Genomic DNA, 22,818 nt, shown 5'->3' on the forward strand with positions numbered 1-22,818 from the left:
TGTCTCTGGCTCTCTCTCTCTGTCTCTGCCCCTTCTCTCTCTTCCCTCACTCTCTACCCCCCCCCCTTCCCCCCCCTCTCTAGATGTGACTGCAAGTTGGGGGCTATGCATCAGTAGATAAGGTGGTTATGGTGTAAAAGGAGCAAGTTAATAATATTAATATAATATCAAGGGGGGTAATTAGCGTGAGTGTGGGGGGGGGGATAGTTAGTGTGTGTGACGCTGCATGCCACCTCCCCCCCCCACAACCGCTCATTGGGGGAACAGACCCAACGGGTCTGCACTTGGTCTAGTATATATATATATATTTAAATTCTCCGCATCTCCTGAGTTATTTGCGAGTATTGGTAACCGCAACAAATTGGCGCTGCGAGCAGGGTAGGTAAGAGGCCATTAATTAAAAGACAAAACGCCCAGGATGTTTCCCAGCCCCTCTGTGGCTCTCTGGGACAACAGGTAAAGGCCACCCACAGAAATGAGGCAGTTTTCTGCTTCATTTGTACTAATAACATGTTGTACGTGGAAAGCCATTGGGGGTACAGAAGCATCTAGGCGATCAGAAGGCCTCTCTGGCCCAAGAATCTGTCACTAAATTGTCTTTTTTTTTTAATTTTTATTTATTTAAAAGCAAATGTACAAGAGTAGAACAAACAGCACATAAAATTATACAGTTAATGTACAGCTTCAATTTTGACTTTTTAGCATTAAAATAAAGGAAAAGAAAAGAGAAAGAACAAGAGAGAGAAAAAGTAAGAGATGCAAAGATAGACCCCCCAGACTACCAAAGTAGTGTAGCCAAAGAGTGGGTTGAAGATCCGATGTTTGGCTTGAGGCAGCGTGACAGAGCCGGGCCGGGCACCAGCGGTTGGGAAAAATGTTGGCGTTTTTGCAGCAGAGCCGGGCATCAGCAGCCGTTATGGTCGCTGGCCAGCAGGAGGCGATAAAATGAGTTAGGGGGGGTGGGGGGGTGTGGGATTTTTATTAAAAAACGTGTACATAAATATGTCCAAATGTTTTGAGGAGTGCATCAGTGAATGTAACACACACACAGTTTTAATAGTATATAAAGTGAATCAGCTAGCAAAATGCAATAACGGAGTTTCAGTTTGTGGTGCTGGCGGACCAAGGAATGAAAAGCCAGATTCTTGGGCTGGCAACTCAGTCACTGAGCGCGCACACACAGACAGACACACACACACACACACACACACACACACACACACACACACACACACACACACACACACACACACACACACACAGACACACACAAAGACAGACAGACAGACAGACAGACGCGCGCGCGCACACACACACACACACACACACACACACACACACACACACACACACACACACACACACACACACACACACACACACACACACACACACACACACACACACACACACACACAGACACACACAGACAGACACACACACACTTTTAATACTATATAGATACTCTACCACTCACCCATAGCCCCCAACTGCACAGGCGCAGCTGTTGGGTTCCCGTTGTTATGCCAGATATCCCTGTTGTGACGCAAGTCATGGTAACCTTCTCAACTGCGCCTCGCCATCCCTCTTCCTACCCCTATCTTCCTCCATTAGCCCTTATCCCCAGCACTATCTCCCCCTCCTCTTCACCCTCCCTCTTCTTTCTCCTCTCTTCATCCTCTCCCCCACACCCTCCCTCATCTCTCCCTCCCTCTCTTTTCCCCAACCCTCAGTCACTCCCTCCCTCCTTAACCCCTGTCCCTTCCTACCCCCTACTCTCCCTTTATCTCCTTGCTCCACACTCCTTCCCTCCCCCCTATCCCACCCCCCACAATGAAAATTGCGATTAAAAAAAATGAGACCGGCACCCTATGCCACCCCTTCACAATGGAAATCGCAATTTTGTTTTAACTGGTTTTTTAATGAAACCTACCCCCTGTCCCACCCCCCAATGAAAATGGCAATTTTGTTTTAATGAAACCTCCTCCCTCTCCCACCCTCACAGTGAAAATTGCGGGGTTTTTTGTAAATTATATTTATTCATGTAAATGAAATCCGGGATTAAGATAAAGTTAATAACTTTACGTTAATATTTCCATTACCTCGCCATCCCGCTTCCTTCCACTATCCTCCTCCATTGCCCTTGATCCCGCAGAACGCCCCCCTGCTCTTCACCCTCCCTCTTCTTTCCCTTCTTCTCCTCCTTTCCCCCACTCCCTCCCTCACCTCTCCCTCCCTCTCCTTTCGCCTACCCTCAGTTACTCCCTCCCTCCATAATCTGTCTCCCTTCATATCCCCTTGACGTCATTGTGAGATGGGACTGCTGTGTTTTTTAAAACTGAGGTTTTTCTTGTGTAAATGAGAACCCATTGTGATGTCATTGTGGGGTGGAACACTGCTGACGGGCAGGGCAAGTGGAAAATAAAGTGTTTTTTGTCAAGTTTAAAATGTCAGTAAACTAAAATATACCTTCAATGTGAATGAAACTTGTTTAAATGATATCTCAGGACAATGAAGGTGGTGCAAAAATTGTAGCGCTATCGTGTACAGGTTTTGTGCAATTATAGGTAAAAACCGGCAAACACATATAGAAACAAGGTGAATAGACCAAGTGGAGACCCATTGGGCCCACTCCCCTAATATTTCACCAAACTGCGCATTCCAAAAATTGTACCTCTATCGTGTACCACTTTGGCGGAGATTCCAGAACTCACACACACCCATACATGCAAACAAACAAGTTGAGAGTTTGAGTAATATATAGGACCCGTTAGGCCCGCTCCCCCAACACAATATTGCACCAAACTGCCAATGTTGTGCCATTGTTGGCTGAAATTAAGTTAATAAAGTGAATAGAGGACCCGTGGTGGCATTTGTAAAGCAGAAAGAAACCTACCCATAGAGCCATAGTAGTGATGCCAGGCAAGTACAAGCACAAAAAAATCATGGAGATTTGTTTTGATTATAAGGGGAAATTTTTTTTTAAATAAATCAATGTCAATGGAAATTGCGATTAAAATTTTTTTTTAATTAAATTCACATTTAAATCGCATTTTTCGTTAAAATAACCTAAACACAATGTTAGCTGTTAATGAACACGGAAAAATTTGATTGAAAGGGAAATTTTTATTTGAATAAAATCAAAGTCAATGAAAATAGCAATTTAAAAAAAAAAGATAATTGGGATCCCATTGTGATGTCATTGTGACGTTGAACGCGGCTAACGGGCAGGTCAAGTTGAAAAGTGATTTTTGCAAAAGTGGTTTTTGTAAAATTAAAAATGTGAATAACTTGTAAAATATACCATCAATCTGAACGAAACTTGTTTCATTTACATCACAGGACAAGGTGGGCCCAAAATAGTGGCGTTATCGTGTACAATTTCGGCGGGGTTTGGGGATCTCACGCATATGCACGCATTCAAACAAACAAACAAGATGAGAGTTTTAATGACAGACAGACAGACAGACAGACAGACAGACAGACAGACAGACAGACAGACAGACAGACAGACAGACAGACAGACAGACAGACAGACAGACAGACAGACAGACAGACAGACAGAGCATTCGCAGGAAAATAAGGTTAGTATAGATGGGCATTTTAGTCAGCATTGACAATTTGGGCCATAGGGCCAGTTTCTGAGTTGTAAATCTATAAACCTGTAAAGCACAGATCTGCTCAATGCTTGCGGATGACATTGAGGTGATTGTTTTCATTGATGATGCATCTGTACAGTCGCTTGTGGAGGTTTCACTAGTGCTTCCCATAGAAGTTGTCTCTGCTGTGCTGCATGTTGCTGAGGTAGATGTAAAGGGTTGGATACATAAATTATATGGGTGTAGGAAGAGTGAAGTTACCGTGAGTAATTGAAGTCAATGTGATTACCTAATGTAAAATGTGTAAGTACAGATGATGACAAGTGATGGCACTTTAGCGAGTTTATTATGCTGATATATGAAGTGCTTCGAAAGGCTGGTCCTCTCCCATATTAAATCCAGCATCCCTGCCTCACTGGACTCCCATCAATTTGCATACAGGGCAAATAGATCGACAGAGGATGCCATCTTTCTGGCCTTTCACACTGTCCTGACTCACCTGGACAGACAGGGCACGTATGTGAGGATGCTCTTCATTGACTATAGCTCTGCATTCAATACGGTCATCCCCACCAAGCTCACCACCAAACTCCACCAGCTAGGCCTCAGCTCACCGATATGCGCTTGGATCCTGAACTTTCTCACGGAGCGACCGCAGGCAGTGAGACTGGGCCCGCACCTGTCCTCCACCATCACCCTGAGCACCGGCACACCACAGGGTTGTGTACTAAGCCCCATGCTCTACTCCCTCTTCACTCACGACTGTGTCCCTGCATTCGACACGAACATCATCGTGAAGTTTGCAGATGACACAACAGTGATTGGGCTGATCACCAACGGTGATGAAACAAACTACAGAGCGGAGGTGCAGAACCTGGCGGACTGGTGCGCCAATAACAACTTGGCACTAAACACCTCCAAGACCAAGGAGCTGATTATTGACCAGGAGGTCCCATTCTGGAGAATACGCCCCAATCTCCATTTATGGGGAAAGTGTGGAGAGAGTGTCCAGCTTTAAGTTTCTGGGCACTCACTTTTCAGAAGACCTCACATGGTCCACAAACACCGCCGCGCTGGTCAAGAAGGCACAGCAACGACTGTTCTTCCTGAGGACATTAAAAAAGACTGGTCTGCCCCAACAGCTGCTGACAACGTTCTACCGCTGCACCACAGAGAGCATACTAACGTATGGCATCTCTGTGTGGTATCTCAGCTGCACGGAGGCGGAGAGGAGAGCTCTTCAGCGCGTCGTCAACAGAGCGCAGCGGATCATCGGGACAGAGCTACCAGCCTTGGAGGGCATCTACCACACGCGGTGCCTCAGGAAGGCCCTCAGCATCCATAAGGACTCATCACACCCCTGCCATGGTCTGTTTCAACTACTTCCCTGCGGCAGACGTTACAAGGCCTTCTACGCCCGAACCTCCAGACTCAGGAACAGTTTTATCCCAAGAGCTATAGCGGCTCTGAACCGGCCCTAATGAGTGCCCCCCCACCCACCCCCTTTGGACAGTCTCCCTCAGATGGTCACGTCAATCAATTCAGCTTGCTTATTTATGTATTTTATTTATTTACCTTTCTTGTACATCAGTGGAGCTGCACACTAAATCTCGTTGCACTGACGTGCAATGACAATAAAAGATATTATTATTATTATTATTATTATTATTATATATAATGAGCTTCTTGAATATTTTTAAAATTCTGGCGTAATTTACTTACTTGGCAGGTAATAGGTAAAACTGCTGTTGGCAAAACTGTCCAATACTCACCAGATTCGGATGCTGTGGAATTGACAGCCATTGTCGTAGATGTTGTGGATTCATTTATCAATGGTTGAGTGGGGATGTCAGTAGCTGGTGGTGTAACAGTGCTTGTGGTTCCTGAATTGGTTGTGAAGTTTGGTGATGTAGTTGGCAATAATGTGTCTGTTGTTGATGTCTCATTTTTAGGTTTTGTTCCAGGACCTGTTGTCATACCTGCAAAATTGACCGGGAGATTCAGTCTTAGAATGTGTCCTGACAAATAATCTCCTTATTCAGTTTAACAAAACACAAGCAGGAATACGAAGTAAAGATAGACTGTAGTTGCTAAAGGAGTTGGTAGAGGCGGTTATCATTACAAAGATTAAAACATATTTGGACAGTTACATGGATAGGCAAGATTCATAGGGATATGAGGCATTGACAGGCAAATGGGGTTTCCATAGGCAGGTATTATTTTCAGTGTGGACAAGATGTGGCAAAGGGCCTATTACTGTGCTGTTTTACTCTATGAATCTGCAATGCACAGATTTGTGTAATGTTTGCTGCAGACATTGTGGTGATTGTTGTCATTGACGATACAGCTATACAGTCGCTTGTGGAGGTTTAATTGGTGCTTCTTGTAGAAGTTGGCTCTGCTGCGCTGCATAATGTTGAAGTAGAAGTAAAAACATTAATCATCTCCAGGACCTGACAATGTTTCCCCCTCTACTCTCAAGACCTGTGCCAAACAACTGGCACCAGTCTTTACAGACATTTTAACCAGTCCCTGCAAACATGTACTGTCCCAGCCTCCTTCAAAGTGTCTACTCTTGTCCCTTTACCCAAAAAGGCAAGGATTACTTGTCTTAATGACTACAGGCCTGTCGCACTGACCTCTGTAGTCATGAAGACACTTGAAAGCCTTGTGCTGGCCAAGCTGAAAAATATCACGATCCCCCTGCTGGACCCTATGCAGTTTGCATGTCGGGCCAATAGATCTGCGGATGATGCAGTCAACCTGGGCCTGCATTTCATCCTACAGCACCTAGACCGCCAGGGGACCTATGCGAGGATCCTGTTTGGTGATTTTAGCTCTGCATTCAACACCATTGTGCCAGAGCTACTACACTCCAAACTTTCCAAGTTGACTGTGCCTGAACCCCTCTGTCGGTGAATCACCAGCTTCCTGACAGACAGGAAGCAGCACTGGGAAAGCACATTTCGGACCCGCAAACGCTCAGCATAGGAGCACCACAAGGCAGCGTACTCTCTCCTCTCCTCTATTCTTTCTACACCAACGACTGCACCTCCACAGACACCTCTGTCAAGCTTCTCAAGTTTGCGGATGACACAACCTTGATTGAACTGATCCAAGATGGGGAGGAATCTGCCTACAGACATGAAGTGTCACAGCTGGTGTCCTGGTGCCATCGCAACAACCTGGAGCTCAATACTCTTAAGATAGTGGAATTGATTGTAGGCTTTAGGAGAACTCCCCCTCCCCTCACCACACTCACCATCAACAACACCACAGTTACATCTGTGGAGTCTTTTAAGTTCCTGGGAACTATCATCTCCAAGGACCTTAAGTGGGGGGCTACCATTGACTCCACAGTCAAAAAGGCACAACAGAGGATGTACTTCCTGCAGCAGCTGAGGAAGCACAATCTGCCACAGGCAATGATGGTCCAATTCTATATGGCCATCGTAGAGTCTGTTCTCACCTTCTCCATGGTCTAGTTTGGCTCAGCCACCAAGCACAACACCTGGAGGCTGCAGCGAATCGTCCGATCAGGTGAGAAGGTTATTGGCTGCAACCTTACCTCCATTGATGAACTGTACATTGCAAGGGCCAGGAAGCAAGCAGGCAAGATCATCTCTGACCCCTCTCACCCTGGCCACAAACTCTTTGATTCACTTCCCTCTGGAAGGCAACTCCGGATTGCCAAAGCTGCCACAGTCAGACATAAAAACAGTTTTTATCCACAAGTAGTTGCGCTACTCAACAGCCAAAAATCTGTAGCCTCCCTTTGATGTGGTATTTTGTTAGTTCCCATGCTTGATCAATGGTGTTTTATCATTAATGTTTTATTATTATTAATGTTTAGTGTTTTCTGAGTCATTCTTAACTGTCACTGTATGTCATGTTGTTACTTGTGGGCGGAGCACCAAGGCAAATTCCTTGGATGTGAATACTTGGCCAATAAACGTACTTATATAGGTGCAGGCAGTACAATCACCATGAGTAATTGAAGTCAATGTGATTAACTGATATAAAACCTGTAGGTACTGATGCTGACAAGACATTTCACTTTAGCAGAGTTTATTTTGCATATATATATATATATTTATTTATTTGTTTTTTTAATTCTGGCATAATTTACATGCTTGGCAGGTAACAGTTAACACATCTGTTGGCAAAACTATTGAATACTCACCAGAATCTGATGCTGTGGAATTGACAGTCATTGTCGTAGATTCTGTAGATGTTGACATTCCAGGACCTGGTGTAGCTGCAAAAATGACGGGAATATTCTGTCTTAAAATGTGTTCTGACAGATAATCTCATTATTCAGTTTAACAAAAGCCAAGCAGGAATAGGAAGTAAAGATAGACCAACATAAGTGGTCTGAAAGTTACTGGAGGGTATTCTGATAAATAGGATTTATTTGTATTTGGAAAGGCAAGGACCAATTTGGGTTTGTCAGCTTGCCTTTGTTTATGGGAAATTATAATATCATGGTGATTAAAGAGATCTCCGAGAGATCTTGGTCCACATGGACCTTTACATAGCCTATGACATTTCCCATAAGGTCGACTGGACAAGAAGCTTGGAATATATGAGATCCAGGGTGAAAGAGCGAACTTTGCAATCACTGTGTAATCACCATGTGTAATTGAAGTCAATGTGATTACCTGATGTAAAACCTGTAAATACTGATGCTGACAGTTGATGTCACTTTAGCAGAGTTTATTGTGCTGATATATATAATGACCTTCTTGAATATGTTTTAAATCCAGGCATAATTTACATACTTGGCAGGTAACAGGTAAAAATGCTGTTGGCAAAACTGTCCAATCCTCACCAGATTCTGATGCTGTGGAATTGACAGCCATTGTCGTAGATATTGTGGATTCATTTATCAATGGTTGAGTGGGGATGTCAGTAGCTGATGGTATAACAGTGCGTGTGGTTCCTGAAGTGGTTGTGAAGATTGGTGATGTAGTTGGCAAAAATGGGTCTGTTGTTGATGTCTCAGTTTTAGGATTCGTTCCAGGACCTATTGTCGTACCTGCAAAAATGACCGGGAGATTCAGTCTTAGAATGTTTCCTGACAAATAATCTCCTTATTCGGTTTAACAAAACACAAGCAGGAATAGAAAGTAAAGATAGACTGTACATTAGTGGTCTGAAAATTACTGGAAGGGATTCTGAGGAATAGGATTTTGTTTGTATTTGGAAAGACAATGAACAACTTGGGATTGTCAGCTTGTCTTTGATTATGGGAAATTACATTATTGTTGTAATTGAAGAGATCACCAAAAGGATTGTTGAGGCAGAACTGTTGACATGGTCCACATGGACCTTTGCATAGTCTTTGACATTTCCCATAAGTTCGGGATGGACCAGAAGCTTGGAATATATGGGATCCAGGGTGAAAGGTCAAATTAGGTACAAAATTTAGCTCAGAGCCATGTAATGTGAAGCATTTAGGGAAGATAAACCACTACAGGTTTTACACAGTGAATGGTAGAGCCTGGGGAGTGTTTTTAAACATCAGGACATTAGGGGACAAATATAGTTCCCTGTGAGTGGCAATGCAGGTGGTAAGAGTTGTGAAGAAAGCATGCGGTGTGCTGGCCTTCATCAGGCAAGTCATTGAGTGTAGTAATTGAAACACCATGACCCAATTGTACAACTTGTTGGTTAAGCTACACTTGGAGTATTCTGTGCAGTTCTGGTCACCAAACTATTGGAAGGGTGTAATTAAGTTGGAGAGGATGCAGAAAAGATTCATGAGAATATTGCCTTCTCTGTAGGGTTTATGTGATGAGTTATTGGAAAGGCTGGGCCCTTCTCTCCCTGGTCCAATCTTGCTGAGGATTGACTTTATTGAGATTTATCACGTCATGTGAAGCATCAGTGCCCTCGTGTATTGGAATCTCCAACTAGAAGGCAATGGTTTAAAGTGAGAGGGAATGATTTAAAGGTAACCGAAGGGTCGGGTTTTCACACAGAGCGTGATGGGTTAATGGAATGAGTTGCCAAATGAGGTGGTAGAGGCGGATATCATTGCAAAGATTAAAACATATTTGGGCAGTTACATGGATAGGCAAGATTCAGAGGGATATGAGGCATTAGCAGGCAAATGGGGTTAGGATAGGTAGATATTAACATAGAAACATAGAAACATAGAAAATAGGTGCAGGAGTAGGCCATTCGGCCCTTCGAGCCTGCACCGCCATTCAATATGATCATGGCTGATCATCCAACTCAGTATCCTGTACCTGCCTTCTCTCCATACCCCCTGATCCCTTTAGCCACAAGGGCCACATCTAACTCCCTCTTAAATATAACCAATGAAATGGCCTCAACTACCTTCTGCGGCAGAGAATTCCAGAGATTCACCACTCTCTGTGTGAAAAAAGTTTTCCTCATCTCGGTCCTAAATGATTTCCCCCTTATCCTTAAACTGTGACCCCTTGTTCAGGACTTCCCCAACATCGGGAACAATCTTCCTGCATCTTCCTGCATCTAGCCTGTCCAACCAATTTTGTAAGTTTCTATAAGATCCCCCCTCAATCTTCTAAATTCTAGCGAGTACAAACCGAGTCTATCCAGTCTTTCTTCATATGAAAGCCCTGACATCCCAGGAATCAGTCTGGTGAACCTTCTCTGTACTCCCTCTATGGCAAGAATGTCTTTCCTCAGATTAGGAGACCAAAACTGTACGCAATACTCCAGGTGTGGTCTCACCAAGACCCTGTACAACTGCAGTAGAACCTCCCTGCTCCTATACTCAAATCCTTTTGCTATGAATGCTAACATACCATTCGCCTTCTTCACTGCCTGCTGCACCTGCATGCCTACTTTTAATGACTGGTGTACCATGACACCCAGGTCTCGTTGCATCTCCCCCTTTCCTAATCGGCCACCATTCAGATAATAATCTACTTTCCTGTTTTTTACACCAAAGTGGATAACCTCACATTTATCCACATTATACTGCATCTGCCATGCATTTGCCCACTCACCCAGCCTATCCAAGTCACCTTGCAGCCTCCTAGCATCATCCTCACAGCTAACACTGCCCCCCAGCTTCGTGTCATCCGCAAACGTGGAGATGTTGCATTCAATTCCCTCGTCCAAATCATTAATATATATCGTAAATAGCTGGGGTCCCAGAACTGAGCCTTGCGGTACCCCATTAGTCACTGCCTGCCATTGTGAAAAGGACCCGTTTACTCCTAATCTTTGCTTCCTGTCTGCCAACCAGTTCTCTATCCACATCAATACTGAACCCCCAATACCGTGTGCTTTAAGTTTGTATACTGATCTCTTATGTGGGACCTTGTCGAAAGCCTTCTGAAAGTCCAGATATAACACATCCACTGGTTCTTCCTTATCCATTCTACTAGTAACATCCTCGAAAAATTCTATAAGATTCGTCAGACATGATTTACCCTTCATAAATCCATGCTGACTTTGTCCAATGATTTCACCACTTTCCAAATGTGCTGCTATCCCATCTTTAATAACTGATTCTAGCAGTTTCCCCACTACCGACGTTAGACTAACTGGTCTGTAATTCGCCGTTTTCTCTCTCCCTCCCTTTTTAAAAAGTGGTGTTACATTAGCTACCCTCCAATCCTCAGGAACTACTCCAGAATCTAAAGAGTTTTGAAAAATTATCACTAATGTATCCACTATTTCTGGGGCTACTTCCTTAAGTACTCTGGGATGCAGCCTATCTGGCCCTGGGGATTTATCGGCCTTTAATCCATTCAATTTACCTAACACCACTTCCCGGCTAACCTGGATTTCACTCAGTTCCTCCATCTCATTTGACCCCCGGTCCCCTGCTATTTCCGGCAGATTATTTATGTCTTCCTTAGTGAAGACAGAACCAAAGTAGTTATTCAATTGGTCTGCCATGTCCTTATTCCCTATGATCAATTCACCCGTTTCTGACTGCAAGGGACCTACATTTGTTTTAACTAATCTTTTTCTCTTCACATATTATGTTCAGTGCGGACAAGATGTGGCAAAGGGCCTGTTTCTGTGTTGTATAACTCGATGAATCTGCAATGCACAGATTTGTGTAATGTTTGCTGCAGACATTGTGGTGATTCTTGTCATTGACGATATAACTTTACAGTCGCTTGTAGAGGTTTCATTGGTGCTTCTTGTAGAAGTTGGCTCTGCTGTGCTGCATGTTGTTGAAGTAGATGTAAAAACATTAATTATATAGGTGCAGGCAGTGTAATCACCATGAGTAATTGAAGTCAATGTGATTACCTGATGTCAAACCTGTAAATATTGATGCTGACAGTTGATGTCACTTTAGCAGAGTTTATTGTGCTGATATATATAATGATCTTCTTGAATATGTTTTAAATCCAGGCATAATTTACATGCTTGGCAGGTAAGAGGTAAAAATGTTGTAGGCAAAACTGTCCAATCCTCACCAGATTCTGATGCTGTGGAATTGACAGCCATTGTCGTAGATGCTGTGGATTCATTTATCAATGGTTGAGTGGGGATGTCAGTAGCTGATGGTGTAACAGCGCTTGTGGTTCCTGAAGTGGTTCTGAAGTTTGGTGATGTAGTTGGCAAAAATGGTTCTGTTGTTGATGTCTCAGTTTTAGGATTCGTTCCAGGACCTGTTGTCGTACCTGCAAAAATGACCAGGAGATTCAGTCTTATTAATAAAAATACATTTATTGATGCTCCTGAACACATCGTCAGTGATGTAACCTGGGGTCATTGGGTGTTTCGGGTCTTTCAACATCAGACACCCTCATCCAGGCGACCCAGCCACGGTTGATCAGACCACGACTTGTGTTCAGGTGGCATTCACTCCTCCACATGGACCTCCTCTCCAGATCCAGCAGAGTTTATTGCGTTTATATATGTATATATATAATGGGCTTCTTGAATATTCCTTTAATTCTGGCATAAATTACATACGTGTCAGGTAATAGTTAAAAATTCTGTTGGCAAAACTGTTGAATACTCACGAGATTCTGATGCTGTGGAATTGACTGTCAATGTCGTGGATGTTGGAGATGTTGTCGTTCCAGGACCTATTGTTGTAGCTGCAAAAATTACGGGAATATTCAGCCTTAAAATGTGTCCTGACAAATAATCTCCAAATTCAGTTTAACAAAAGCCAAGCAAGAATTGGAAGTAAAGATAGACCGTACATATGCGGTCTGAAAGGTACTGCGGGAGATTCTGAGGAATAGGATTTATTTGTATTTGCAAAGAAGATAAACAACTTGTGATTGTCAGCTTGTCTTTCATTATGGGAAATTACATTATTGTGATAATTGAAGAGATCACCGGGGAAAAATGAAGGCAGAACTGTGGACATGATCCACATGGAACTTAGCATAGACTTTGACATTTCCCATAAGTTGGGCTGGAAGCTTGGAATATATGGGATCCAGGGTGATAGAGCAAATTAGATACATAATTTTGCTCGGAGCCATGTTACGCGAGGCATTTAGGGAACATATACCACGACAGGTTTTACACAGTGAACGGTAGAGCCTGGAAAGTCTTTTTAAACATCAGGACATTAGGGGTCATCTATAGTTCCCTGTGAGTGGCAACGCAGGTAGTAAGAGTTGTGAAGAAAGCATGCGGTGTGCTGGCCTTCATCATGCAAGCCATTGAGTGGAGTAATTGAAACATCATGACACAATTCTGGCACAATTTTCATACATAGCATGTAACAGGTAAAAATCCTGTTGGCAAAACTAGTGAATACTCACGAAATTTTGATCTGGTGGAAATGACAGTCATTGTCGTGGATGTTGGCGATGTTGTCGTTCCAGGACCTATTGTTGTAGCTGCAAAAATGACAGGAATATTCAGCCTTAAAATGTGTCCAGGCTAATAATCTCCATATGCAGTTTAACAAAAGCCAAGCTGGAATAGGAAGTAAAGTTAGACCGTATATAAGTGGTCCTAAAGTTACCGCAAGGGATTCTGAGGAAATTGATTTATTTGTATTTGGAAAGACGATAAATAACTTGTGATTGTCAGCTTGTCCGCTTGGTGGCGTCATCGGGTGTGGCAGCCTCACCTGCAGCTGTTCGCCCTTTCATCCTTTGTCGAAAAGTTTCGTTTTAGAGGTCATGTGGGGAGTCAGGGAGAAACTGTTTTTCTCAGGCACTACCTGGTTGAGGATGCGTCTTTCCTCCGAGCCGCTTCTTCGCCCCCTCCTCACGGCCTACCATCTGGATTGGTGCGGCCTTTCCTGCCGGAGATCGGCCAGAGCTTCAGCTTCAGCAGCGGCGCAGCACTGAAGTATCATTGCAGAGCAGGCGTTGCCTTACCGGTGTGTTGGAGCACCGGAGTGTTGGGACTGCCATCTTTAACATCGTGGAGCTGTGGTCTGCAGAGCTTCCAGCCACGGGTGGTGCTGACTTTAACATCGCGGAGCCTGGGATCTTTCGCCGAGGATCGCCTGTGTTGGAGCTCCGCCCAGCTCGGCCTGTGGACTTCGGGAGCCACGGTCTCCGGTAGGAAGCGGTCGATTGGAAACTCCAGGCCGTTGAGAGTGTTCTTCCGACGCCGGAGTTCCATCTTCCCGGCGAGATGGCCTGAAACATCGGGCCGCCCTTGCGGCGACTGGGGAGGCCTCAATAGGCCCCGACCACGGGTTAACAAGAAGACTGAACTTTGTTACCTTCCCTCACAGTGGGAAATGTTGATTCCGCTGTGGGGGGATGTTTTTATGTTTTATGTTACATTCTATAGTGTTGTGTTAATCTAATCTGTGTGCTGCATGGTAACTCAAATTTCACTGCACCAGTTGTCAGCTTGTATTTGATTATAGGGAAATTACATTATTGTGGGATCCAGGGTGAAAGGTCAAATTAGGTACAAAATTTAGCTCAGAGCCATGTAACGTGAAGCATTTAGGGAAGATAAACCACTACAAGTTTTACACAGTGAATGGTAGAGCCTGGGGAGTGTTTTTAAACATCAGGACATTAGGGGACATATATAGTTCCCTGTGAGTGGCAACGCAGGTGGTAAGAGTTGTGAAGAAAGCATGCGGTGTGCTGGCCTTCATCAGGCAAGCCATTGAGTGTAGTAATTGAAACACCATGACCCAATTGTACAACTTGTTGGTTAAGCTACACTTGGAGTATTCTGTGCAGTTCTGGTCACCAAACTATTGGAAGGGTGTGATTAAGTTGGAGAGGAAGCAGTAAAGATTCATGGGAATATTGCCTTCTCTGTAGGGTTTATGTGATGGGTTATTGGATAGGCAGGGCCCTTCTCTCCCTGGTCCAATCTTGCTGAGGATTGACTTTATAGAGATTTATCACGTCATGTGAAGCATCAGTGCCCTCGTGTACTGGAGTCTTCAACTAGAAGGCAATGGTTTAAAGTGAGAGGGAATGATTTTAAGGTAACCGAAGGGTCGGGTTTTCAAACAGAGCGTGATGGGTTAATGGAATGAGTTGCCAAAGGAGGTGGTAGAGGCGGATAACATTGCAAAGATTAAAACATATTTGGGCAGTTACATGGATAGGCAAGATTCAGAGGGATATGAGGCATTAGCAGGCAAATGGGGTTAGGATAGGTAGATATTAACATAGAAACATAGAAACATAGAAAATAGGTGCAGGAGTAGGCCATTCGGCCCTTCGAGCCTGCACCGCCATTCAATATGATCATGGCTGATCATCCAACTCAGTATCCTGTACCTGCCTTCTCTCCATACCCCCTGATCCCTTTAGCCACAAGGGCCACATCTAACTCCCTCTTAAATATAGCCAATGAAATGGCCTCAACTACCTTCTGCGGCAGAGAATTCCAGAGATTCACCACTCTCTGTGTGAAAAAAGTTTTCCTCATCTCGGTCCTAAATGATTTCCCCCTTATCCTTAAACTGTGACCCCTTGTTCAGGACTTCCCCAACATCGGGAACAATCTTCCTGCATCTTCCTGCATCTAGCCTGTCCAACCAATTTTGTAAGTTTCTATAAGATCCCCCCTCAATCTTCTAAATTCTAGCGAGTACAAACCGAGTCTATCCAGTCTTTCTTCATATGAAAGTCCTGACATCCCAGGAATCAGTCTGGTGAACCTTCTCTGTACTCCCTCTATGGCAAGAATGTCTTTCCTCAGATTAGGAGACCAAAACTGTACGCAATACTCCAGGTGTGGTCTCACCAAGACCCTGTACAACTGCAGTAGAACCTCCCTGCTCCTATACTCAAATCCTTTTGCTATGAATGCTAACATACCATTCGCCTTCTTCACTGCCTGCTGCACCTGCATGCCTACTTTTAATGACTGGTGTACCATGACACCCAGGTCTCGTTGCATCTCCCCCTTTCCTAATCGGCCACCATTCAGATAATAATCTACTTTCCTGTTTTTTACACCAAAGTGGATAACCTCACATTTATCCACATTATACTGCATCTGCCATGCATTTGCCCACTCACCCAGCCTATCCAAGTCACCTTGCAGCCTCCTAGCATCATCCTCACAGCTAACACTGCCCCCCAGCTTCGTGTCATCCGCAAACTTGGAGATGTTGCATTCAATTCCCTCGTCCAAATCATTAATATATATCGTAAATAGCTGGGGTCCCAGAACTGAGCCTTGCGGTACCCCATTAGTCACTGCCTGCCATTGTGAAAAGGACCCGTTTACTCCTAATCTTTGCTTCCTGTCTGCCAACCAGTTCTCTATCCACATCAATACTGAACCCCCAATACCGTGTGCTTTAAGTTTGTATACTGATCTCTTATGTGGGACCTTGTCGAAAGCCTTCTGAAAGTCCAGATATAACACATCCACTGGTTCTTCCTTATCCATTCTACTAGTAACATCCTCGAAAAATTCTATAAGATTCGTCAGACATGATTTACCCTTCATAAATCCATGCTGACTTTGTCCAATGATTTCACCACTTTCCAAATGTGCTGCTATCCCATCTTTAATAACTGATTCTAGCAGTTTCCCCACTACCGACGTTAGACTAACTGGTCTGTAATTCGCCGTTTTCTCTCTCCCTCCCTTTTTAAAAAGTGGTGTTACATTAGCTACCCTCCAATCCTCAGGAACTACTCCAGAATCTAAAGAGTTTTGAAAAATTATCACTAATGTATCCACTATTTCTGGGGCTACTTCCTTAAGTACTCTGGGATGCAGCCTATCTGGCCCTGGGGATTTATCGGCCTTTAATCCATTCAATTTACCTAACACCACTTCCCGGCTAACCTGGATTTCACTCAGTTCCTCCATCTCATTTGACCCCCGGTCCCCTGCTATTTCCGGCAGATTATTTATGTCTTCCTTAGTGAAGACAGAACCAAAGTAGTTATTCAATTGGTCTGCCATGTCCTTATTCCCTATGATCAATTCACCCGTTTCTGACTGCAAGGGACCTACATTTGTTTTAACTAATCTTTTTCTCTTCACATATTATGTTCAGTGCGGACAAGATGTGGCAAAGGGCCTGTTTCTGTGTTGTATAACTCGATGAATCTGCAATGCACAGATTTGTGTAATGTTTGCTGCAGACATTGTGGTGATTCTTGTCATTGACGATATAACTTTACAGTCGCTTGTAGAGGTTTCATTGGTGCTTCTTGTAGAAGTTGGCTCTGCTGTGCTGCATGTTGTTGAAGTAGATGTAAAAACATTAATTATATAGGTGCAGGCAGTGTAATCACCATGAGTAATTGAAGTCAATGTGATTACCTGATGTCAAACCTGTAAATATTGATGCTGACAGTTGATGTCACTTTAGCAGAGTTAATTGTGCTGATATATATAATGATCTTCTTGAATATGTTTTAAATCCAGGCATAATTTACATGCTTGGCAGGTAAGAGGTAAAAATGTTGTAGGCAAAACTGTCCAATCCTCACCAGATTCTGATGCTGTGGAATTGACAGCCATTGTCGTAGATGCTGTGGATTCATTTATCAATGGTTGAGTGGGGATGTCAGTAGCTGATGGTGTAACAGCGCTTGTGGTTCCTGAAGTGGTTCTGAAGTTTGGTGATGTAGTTGGCAAAAATGGTTCTGTTGTTGATGTCTCAGTTTTAGGATTCGTTCCAGGACCTGTTGTCGTACCTGCAAAAATGACCAGGAGATTCAGTCTTATTAATAAAAATACATTTATTGATGCTCCTGAACACATCGTCAGTGATGTAACCTGGGGTCATTGGGTGTTTCGGGTCTTTCAACATCAGACACCCTCATCCAGGCGACCCAGCCACGGTTGATCAGACCACGACTTGTGTTCAGGTGGCATTCACTCCTCCACATGGACCTCCTCTCCAGATCCAGCAGAGTTTATTGCGTTTATATATGTATATATATAATGGGCTTCTTGAATATTCCTTTAATTCTGGCATAAATTACATACGTGTCAGGTAATAGTTAAAAATTCTGTTGGCAAAACTGTTGAATACTCACGAGATTCTGATGCTGTGGAATTGACTGTCAATGTCGTGGATGTTGGAGATGTTGTCGTTCCAGGACCTATTGTTGTAGCTGCAAAAATTACGGGAATATTCAGCCTTAAAATGTGTCCTGACAAATAATCTCCAAATTCAGTTTAACAAAAGCCAAGCAAGAATTGGAAGTAAAGATAGACCGTACATATGCGGTCTGAAAGGTACTGCGGGAGATTCTGAGGAATAGGATTTATTTGTATTTGCAAAGAAGATAAACAACTTGTGATTGTCAGCTTGTCTTTCATTATGGGAAATTACATTATTGTGATAATTGAAGAGATCACCGGGGAAAAATGAAGGCAGAACTGTGGACATGATCCACATGGAACTTAGCATAGACTTTGACATTTCCCATAAGTTGGGCTGGAAGCTTGGAATATATGGGATCCAGGGTGATAGAGCAAATTAGATACATAATTTTGCTCGGAGCCATGTTACGCGAGGCATTTAGGGAACATATACCACGACAGGTTTTACACAGTGAACGGTAGAGCCTGGAAAGTCTTTTTAAACATCAGGACATTAGGGGTCATCTATAGTTCCCTGTGAGTGGCAACGCAGGTAGTAAGAGTTGTGAAGAAAGCATGCGGTGTGCTGGCCTTCATCATGCAAGCCATTGAGTGGAGTAATTGAAACATCATGACACAATTCTGGCACAATTTTCATACATAGCATGTAACAGGTAAAAATCCTGTTGGCAAAATTAGTGAATACTCACGAAATTTTGATCTGGTGGAAATGACAGTCATTGTCGTGGATGTTGGCGATGTTGTCGTTCCAGGACCTATTGTTGTAGCTGCAAAAATGACAGGAATATTCAGCCTTAAAATGTGTCCAGGCTAATAATCTCCATATGCAGTTTAACAAAAGCCAAGCTGGAATAGGAAGTAAAGTTAGACCATATAAGTGGTCCTAAAGTTACCGCAAGGGATTCTGAGGAAATTGATTTATTTGTATTTGGAAAGACGATAAATAACTTGTGATTGTCAGCTTGTCCGCTTGGTGGCGTCATCGGGTGTGGCAGCCTCACCTGCAGCTGTTCGCCCTTTCATCCTTTGTCGAAAAGTTTCGTTTTAGAGGTCATGTGGGGAGTCAGGGAGAAACTGTTTTTCTCAGGCACTACCTGGTTGAGGATGCGTCTTTCCTCCGAGCCGCTTCTTCGCCCCCTCCTCACGGCCTACCATCTGGATTGGTGCGGCCTTTCCTGCCGGAGATCGGCCAGAGCTTCAGCTTCAGCAGCGGCGCAGCACTGAAGTATCATTGCAGAGCAGGCGTTGCCTTACCGGTGTGTTGGAGTACCGGAGTGTTGGGACTGCCATCTTTAACATCGTGGAGCTGTGGTCTGCAGAGCTTCCAGCCACGGGTGGTGCTGACTTTAACATCGCGGAGCCTGGGATCTTTCGCCGAGGATCGCCTGTGTTGGAGCTCCGCCCAGCTCGGCCTGTGGACTTCGGGAGCCACGGTCTCCGGTAGGAAGCGGTCGATTGGAAACTCCAGGCCGTTGAGAGTGTTCTTCCGACGCCGGAGTTCTATCTTCCCGGCGAGGTGGCCTGAAACATCGGGCCGCCCTTGCGGCGACTGGGGAGGCCTCAATAGGCCCCGACCACGGGTTAACAAGAAGACTGAACTTTGTTACCTTCCCTCACAGTGGGAAATGTTGATTCCGCTGTGGGGGGATGTTTTTATGTTTTATGTTACATTCTATAGTGTTGTGTTAATCTAATCTGTGTGCTGCATGGTAACTCAAATTTCACTGCACCAGTTGTCAGCTTGTATTTGATTATAGGGAAATTACATTATTGTGGGATCCAGGGTGAAAGGTCAAATTAGGTACAAAATTTAGCTCAGAGCCATGTAACGTGAAGCATTTAGGGAAGATAAACCACTACAAGTTTTACACAGTGAATGGTAGAGCCTGGGGAGTGTTTTTAAACATCAGGACATTAGGGGACATATATAGTTCCCTGTGAGTGGCAACGCAGGTGGTAAGAGTTGTGAAGAAAGCATGCGGTGTGCTGGCCTTCATCAGGCAAGCCATTGAGTGTAGTAATTGAAACACCATGACCCAATTGTACAACTTGTTGGTTAAGCTACACTTGGAGTATTCTGTGCAGTTCTGGTCACCAAACTATTGGAAGGGTGTGATTAAGTTGGAGAGGAAGCAGTAAAGATTCATGGGAATATTGCCTTCTCTGTAGGGTTTATGTGATGGGTTATTGGATAGGCAGGGCCCTTCTCTCCCTGGTCCAATCTTGCTGAGGATTGACTTTATAGAGATTTATCACGTCATGTGAAGCATCAGTGCCCTCGTGTACTGGAGTCTTCAACTAGAAGGCAATGGTTTAAAGTGAGAGGGAATGATTTTAAGGTAACCGAAGGGTCGGGTTTTCACACAGAGCGTGATGGGTTAATGGAATGAGTTGCCAAAGGAGGTGGTAGAGGCGGATAACATTGCAAAGATTAAAACATATTTGGGCAGTTACATGGATAGGCAAGATTCAGAGGGATATGAGGCATTAGCAGACAAATGGGGTTAGGATAGGTAGATATTAACAAAGAAACATAGAAACATAGAAAATAGGTGCAGGAGTAGGCCATTCGGCCCTTCGAGCCTGCACCGCCATTCAATATGATCATGGCTGATCATCCAACTCAGTATCCTGTACCTGCCTTCTCTCCATACCCCCTGATCCCTTTAGCCACAAGGGCCACATCTAACTCCCTCTTAAATATAGCCAATGAAATGGCCTCAACTACCTTCTGCGGCAGAGAATTCCAGAGATTCACCACTCTCTGTGTGAAAAAAGTTTTCCTCATCTCGGTCCTAAATGATTTCCCCCTTATCCTTAAACTGTGACCCCTTGTTCAGGACTTCCCCAACATCGGGAACAATCTTCCTGCATCTTCCTGCATCTAGCCTGTCCAACCAATTTTGTAAGTTTCTATAAGATCCCCCCTCAATCTTCTAAATTCTAGCGAGTACAAACCGAGTCTATCCAGTCTTTCTTCATATGAAAGTCCTGACATCCCAGGAATCAGTCTGGTGAACCTTCTCTGTACTCCCTCTATGGCAAGAATGTCTTTCCTCAGATTAGGAGACCAAAACTGTACGCAATACTCCAGGTGTGGTCTCACCAAGACCCTGTACAACTGCAGTAGAACCTCCCTGCTCCTATACTCAAATCCTTTTGCTATGAATGCTAACATACCATTCGCCTTCTTCACTGCCTGCTGCACCTGCATGCCTACTTTTAATGACTGGTGTACCATGACACCCAGGTCTCGTTGCATCTCCCCCTTTCCTAATCGGCCACCATTCAGATAATAATCAACTTTCCTGTTTTTTACACCAAAGTGGATAACCTCACATTTATCCACATTATACTGCATCTGCCATGCATTTGCCCACTCACCCAGCCTATCCAAGTCACCTTGCAGCCTCCTAGCATCATCCTCACAGCTAACACTGCCCCCCAGCTTCGTGTCATCCGCAAATTTGGAGATGTTGCATTCAATTCCCTCGTCCAAATCATTAATATATATCGTAAATAGCTGGGGTCCCAGAACTGAGCCTTGCGGTACCCCATTAGTCACTGCCTGCCATTGTGAAAAGGACCCGTTTACTCCTACTCTTTGCTTCCTGTCTGCCAACCAGTTCTCTATCCACATCAATACTGAACCCCCAATACCGTGTGCTTTAAGTTTGTATACTGATCTCTTATGTGGGACCTTGTCGAAAGCCTTCTGAAAGTCCAGATATAACACATCTACTGGTTCTTCCTTATCCACTCTACTAGTTACATCCTCGAAAAATTCTATAAGATTCGTCAGACATGATTTACCCTTCATAAATCCATGCTGACTTTGTCCAATGATTTCATCACTTTCCAAATTTGCTGCTATCCCATCTTTAATAACTGATTCTAGCAGTTTCCCCACTACCGACGTTAGACTAATTGGTCTGTAATTCCCCGTTTTCCATATGTGTCAGGTAATAGTTAAAAATTCTGTTGGCAAAACTGTTGAATACTCACGAGATTCTGATGCAGTGGAATTGACTGTCAATGTCGTGGATGTTGGAGATGTTGTCGTTCCAGGACCTATTGTTGTAGCTGCAAAAATTATGGGAATATTCAGCCTTAAAATGTGTCCTGACAAATAATCTCCAAATTCAGTTTAACAAAAGCCAAGCAAGAATTGGAAGTAAAGATAGACCGTACATATGTGGTCTGAAAGGTACTGCGGGAGATTCTGAGGAATAGGATTTATTTGTATTTGCAAAGAAGATAAACAACTTGTGATTGTCAGCTTGTTTTTCATTATGGGAAATTACATTATTGTGATAATTGAAGAGATCACCGGGGAAAAATGAAGGCAGAACTGTGGACATGGTCCACATGGAACTTAGCATAGACTTTGACATTTCCCATAAGTTGGGCTGGAAGCTTGGAATATATGGGATCCAGGGTGATAGAGCAAATTAGATACATACTTTTGCTCGAAGCCATGTATTGCGAGGCATTTAAGGAACATATACCACGACAGGTTTTGCACAGTGAATGGTAGAGCCTGGAGAGTCTTTTTAAACATCAGGACATTAGGGGTCATCTATAGTTCCCTGTGAGTGGCAACGCATGTGGTAAGAGTTGTGAAGAAAGCATGCGGTGTGCTGGCCTTCATCATGCAAGCCATTGAGTGGAGTAATTGAAACATCATGACACAATTCTGGCACAATTTTCATACATAGCA

General features: G+C 43.9%; 1 protein-coding gene across 1 annotated transcript in view; it reads right to left on the reverse strand.

Moving 5' to 3' along the window:
• LOC116980022 (mucin-5AC-like) overlaps nt 1-22,818 on the reverse strand; it is a 110,303-nt gene that overhangs the window by 24,965 nt on the left and 62,520 nt on the right. The window contains exons 10-19 of the mRNA XM_033032092.1: nt 22,104-22,181; nt 18,788-18,865; nt 18,029-18,106; nt 17,477-17,683; nt 13,346-13,423; nt 12,587-12,664; nt 12,035-12,241; nt 8,431-8,637; nt 7,783-7,857; nt 5,372-5,578 (exon numbers count right to left, since the gene is read on the reverse strand). Of these exons, the coding sequence (XP_032887983.1) occupies nt 5,372-5,578; nt 7,783-7,857; nt 8,431-8,637; nt 12,035-12,241; nt 12,587-12,664; nt 13,346-13,423; nt 17,477-17,683; nt 18,029-18,106; nt 18,788-18,865; nt 22,104-22,181 (1,293 nt within the window). The remainder of the gene's footprint in view (nt 1-5,371; nt 5,579-7,782; nt 7,858-8,430; nt 8,638-12,034; nt 12,242-12,586; nt 12,665-13,345; nt 13,424-17,476; nt 17,684-18,028; nt 18,107-18,787; nt 18,866-22,103; nt 22,182-22,818) is intronic.

This window comes from Amblyraja radiata, chromosome 13, assembly GCF_010909765.2.
Source record: "Amblyraja radiata isolate CabotCenter1 chromosome 13, sAmbRad1.1.pri, whole genome shotgun sequence".
Lineage (NCBI taxonomy): Eukaryota > Metazoa > Chordata > Chondrichthyes > Rajiformes > Rajidae > Amblyraja > Amblyraja radiata.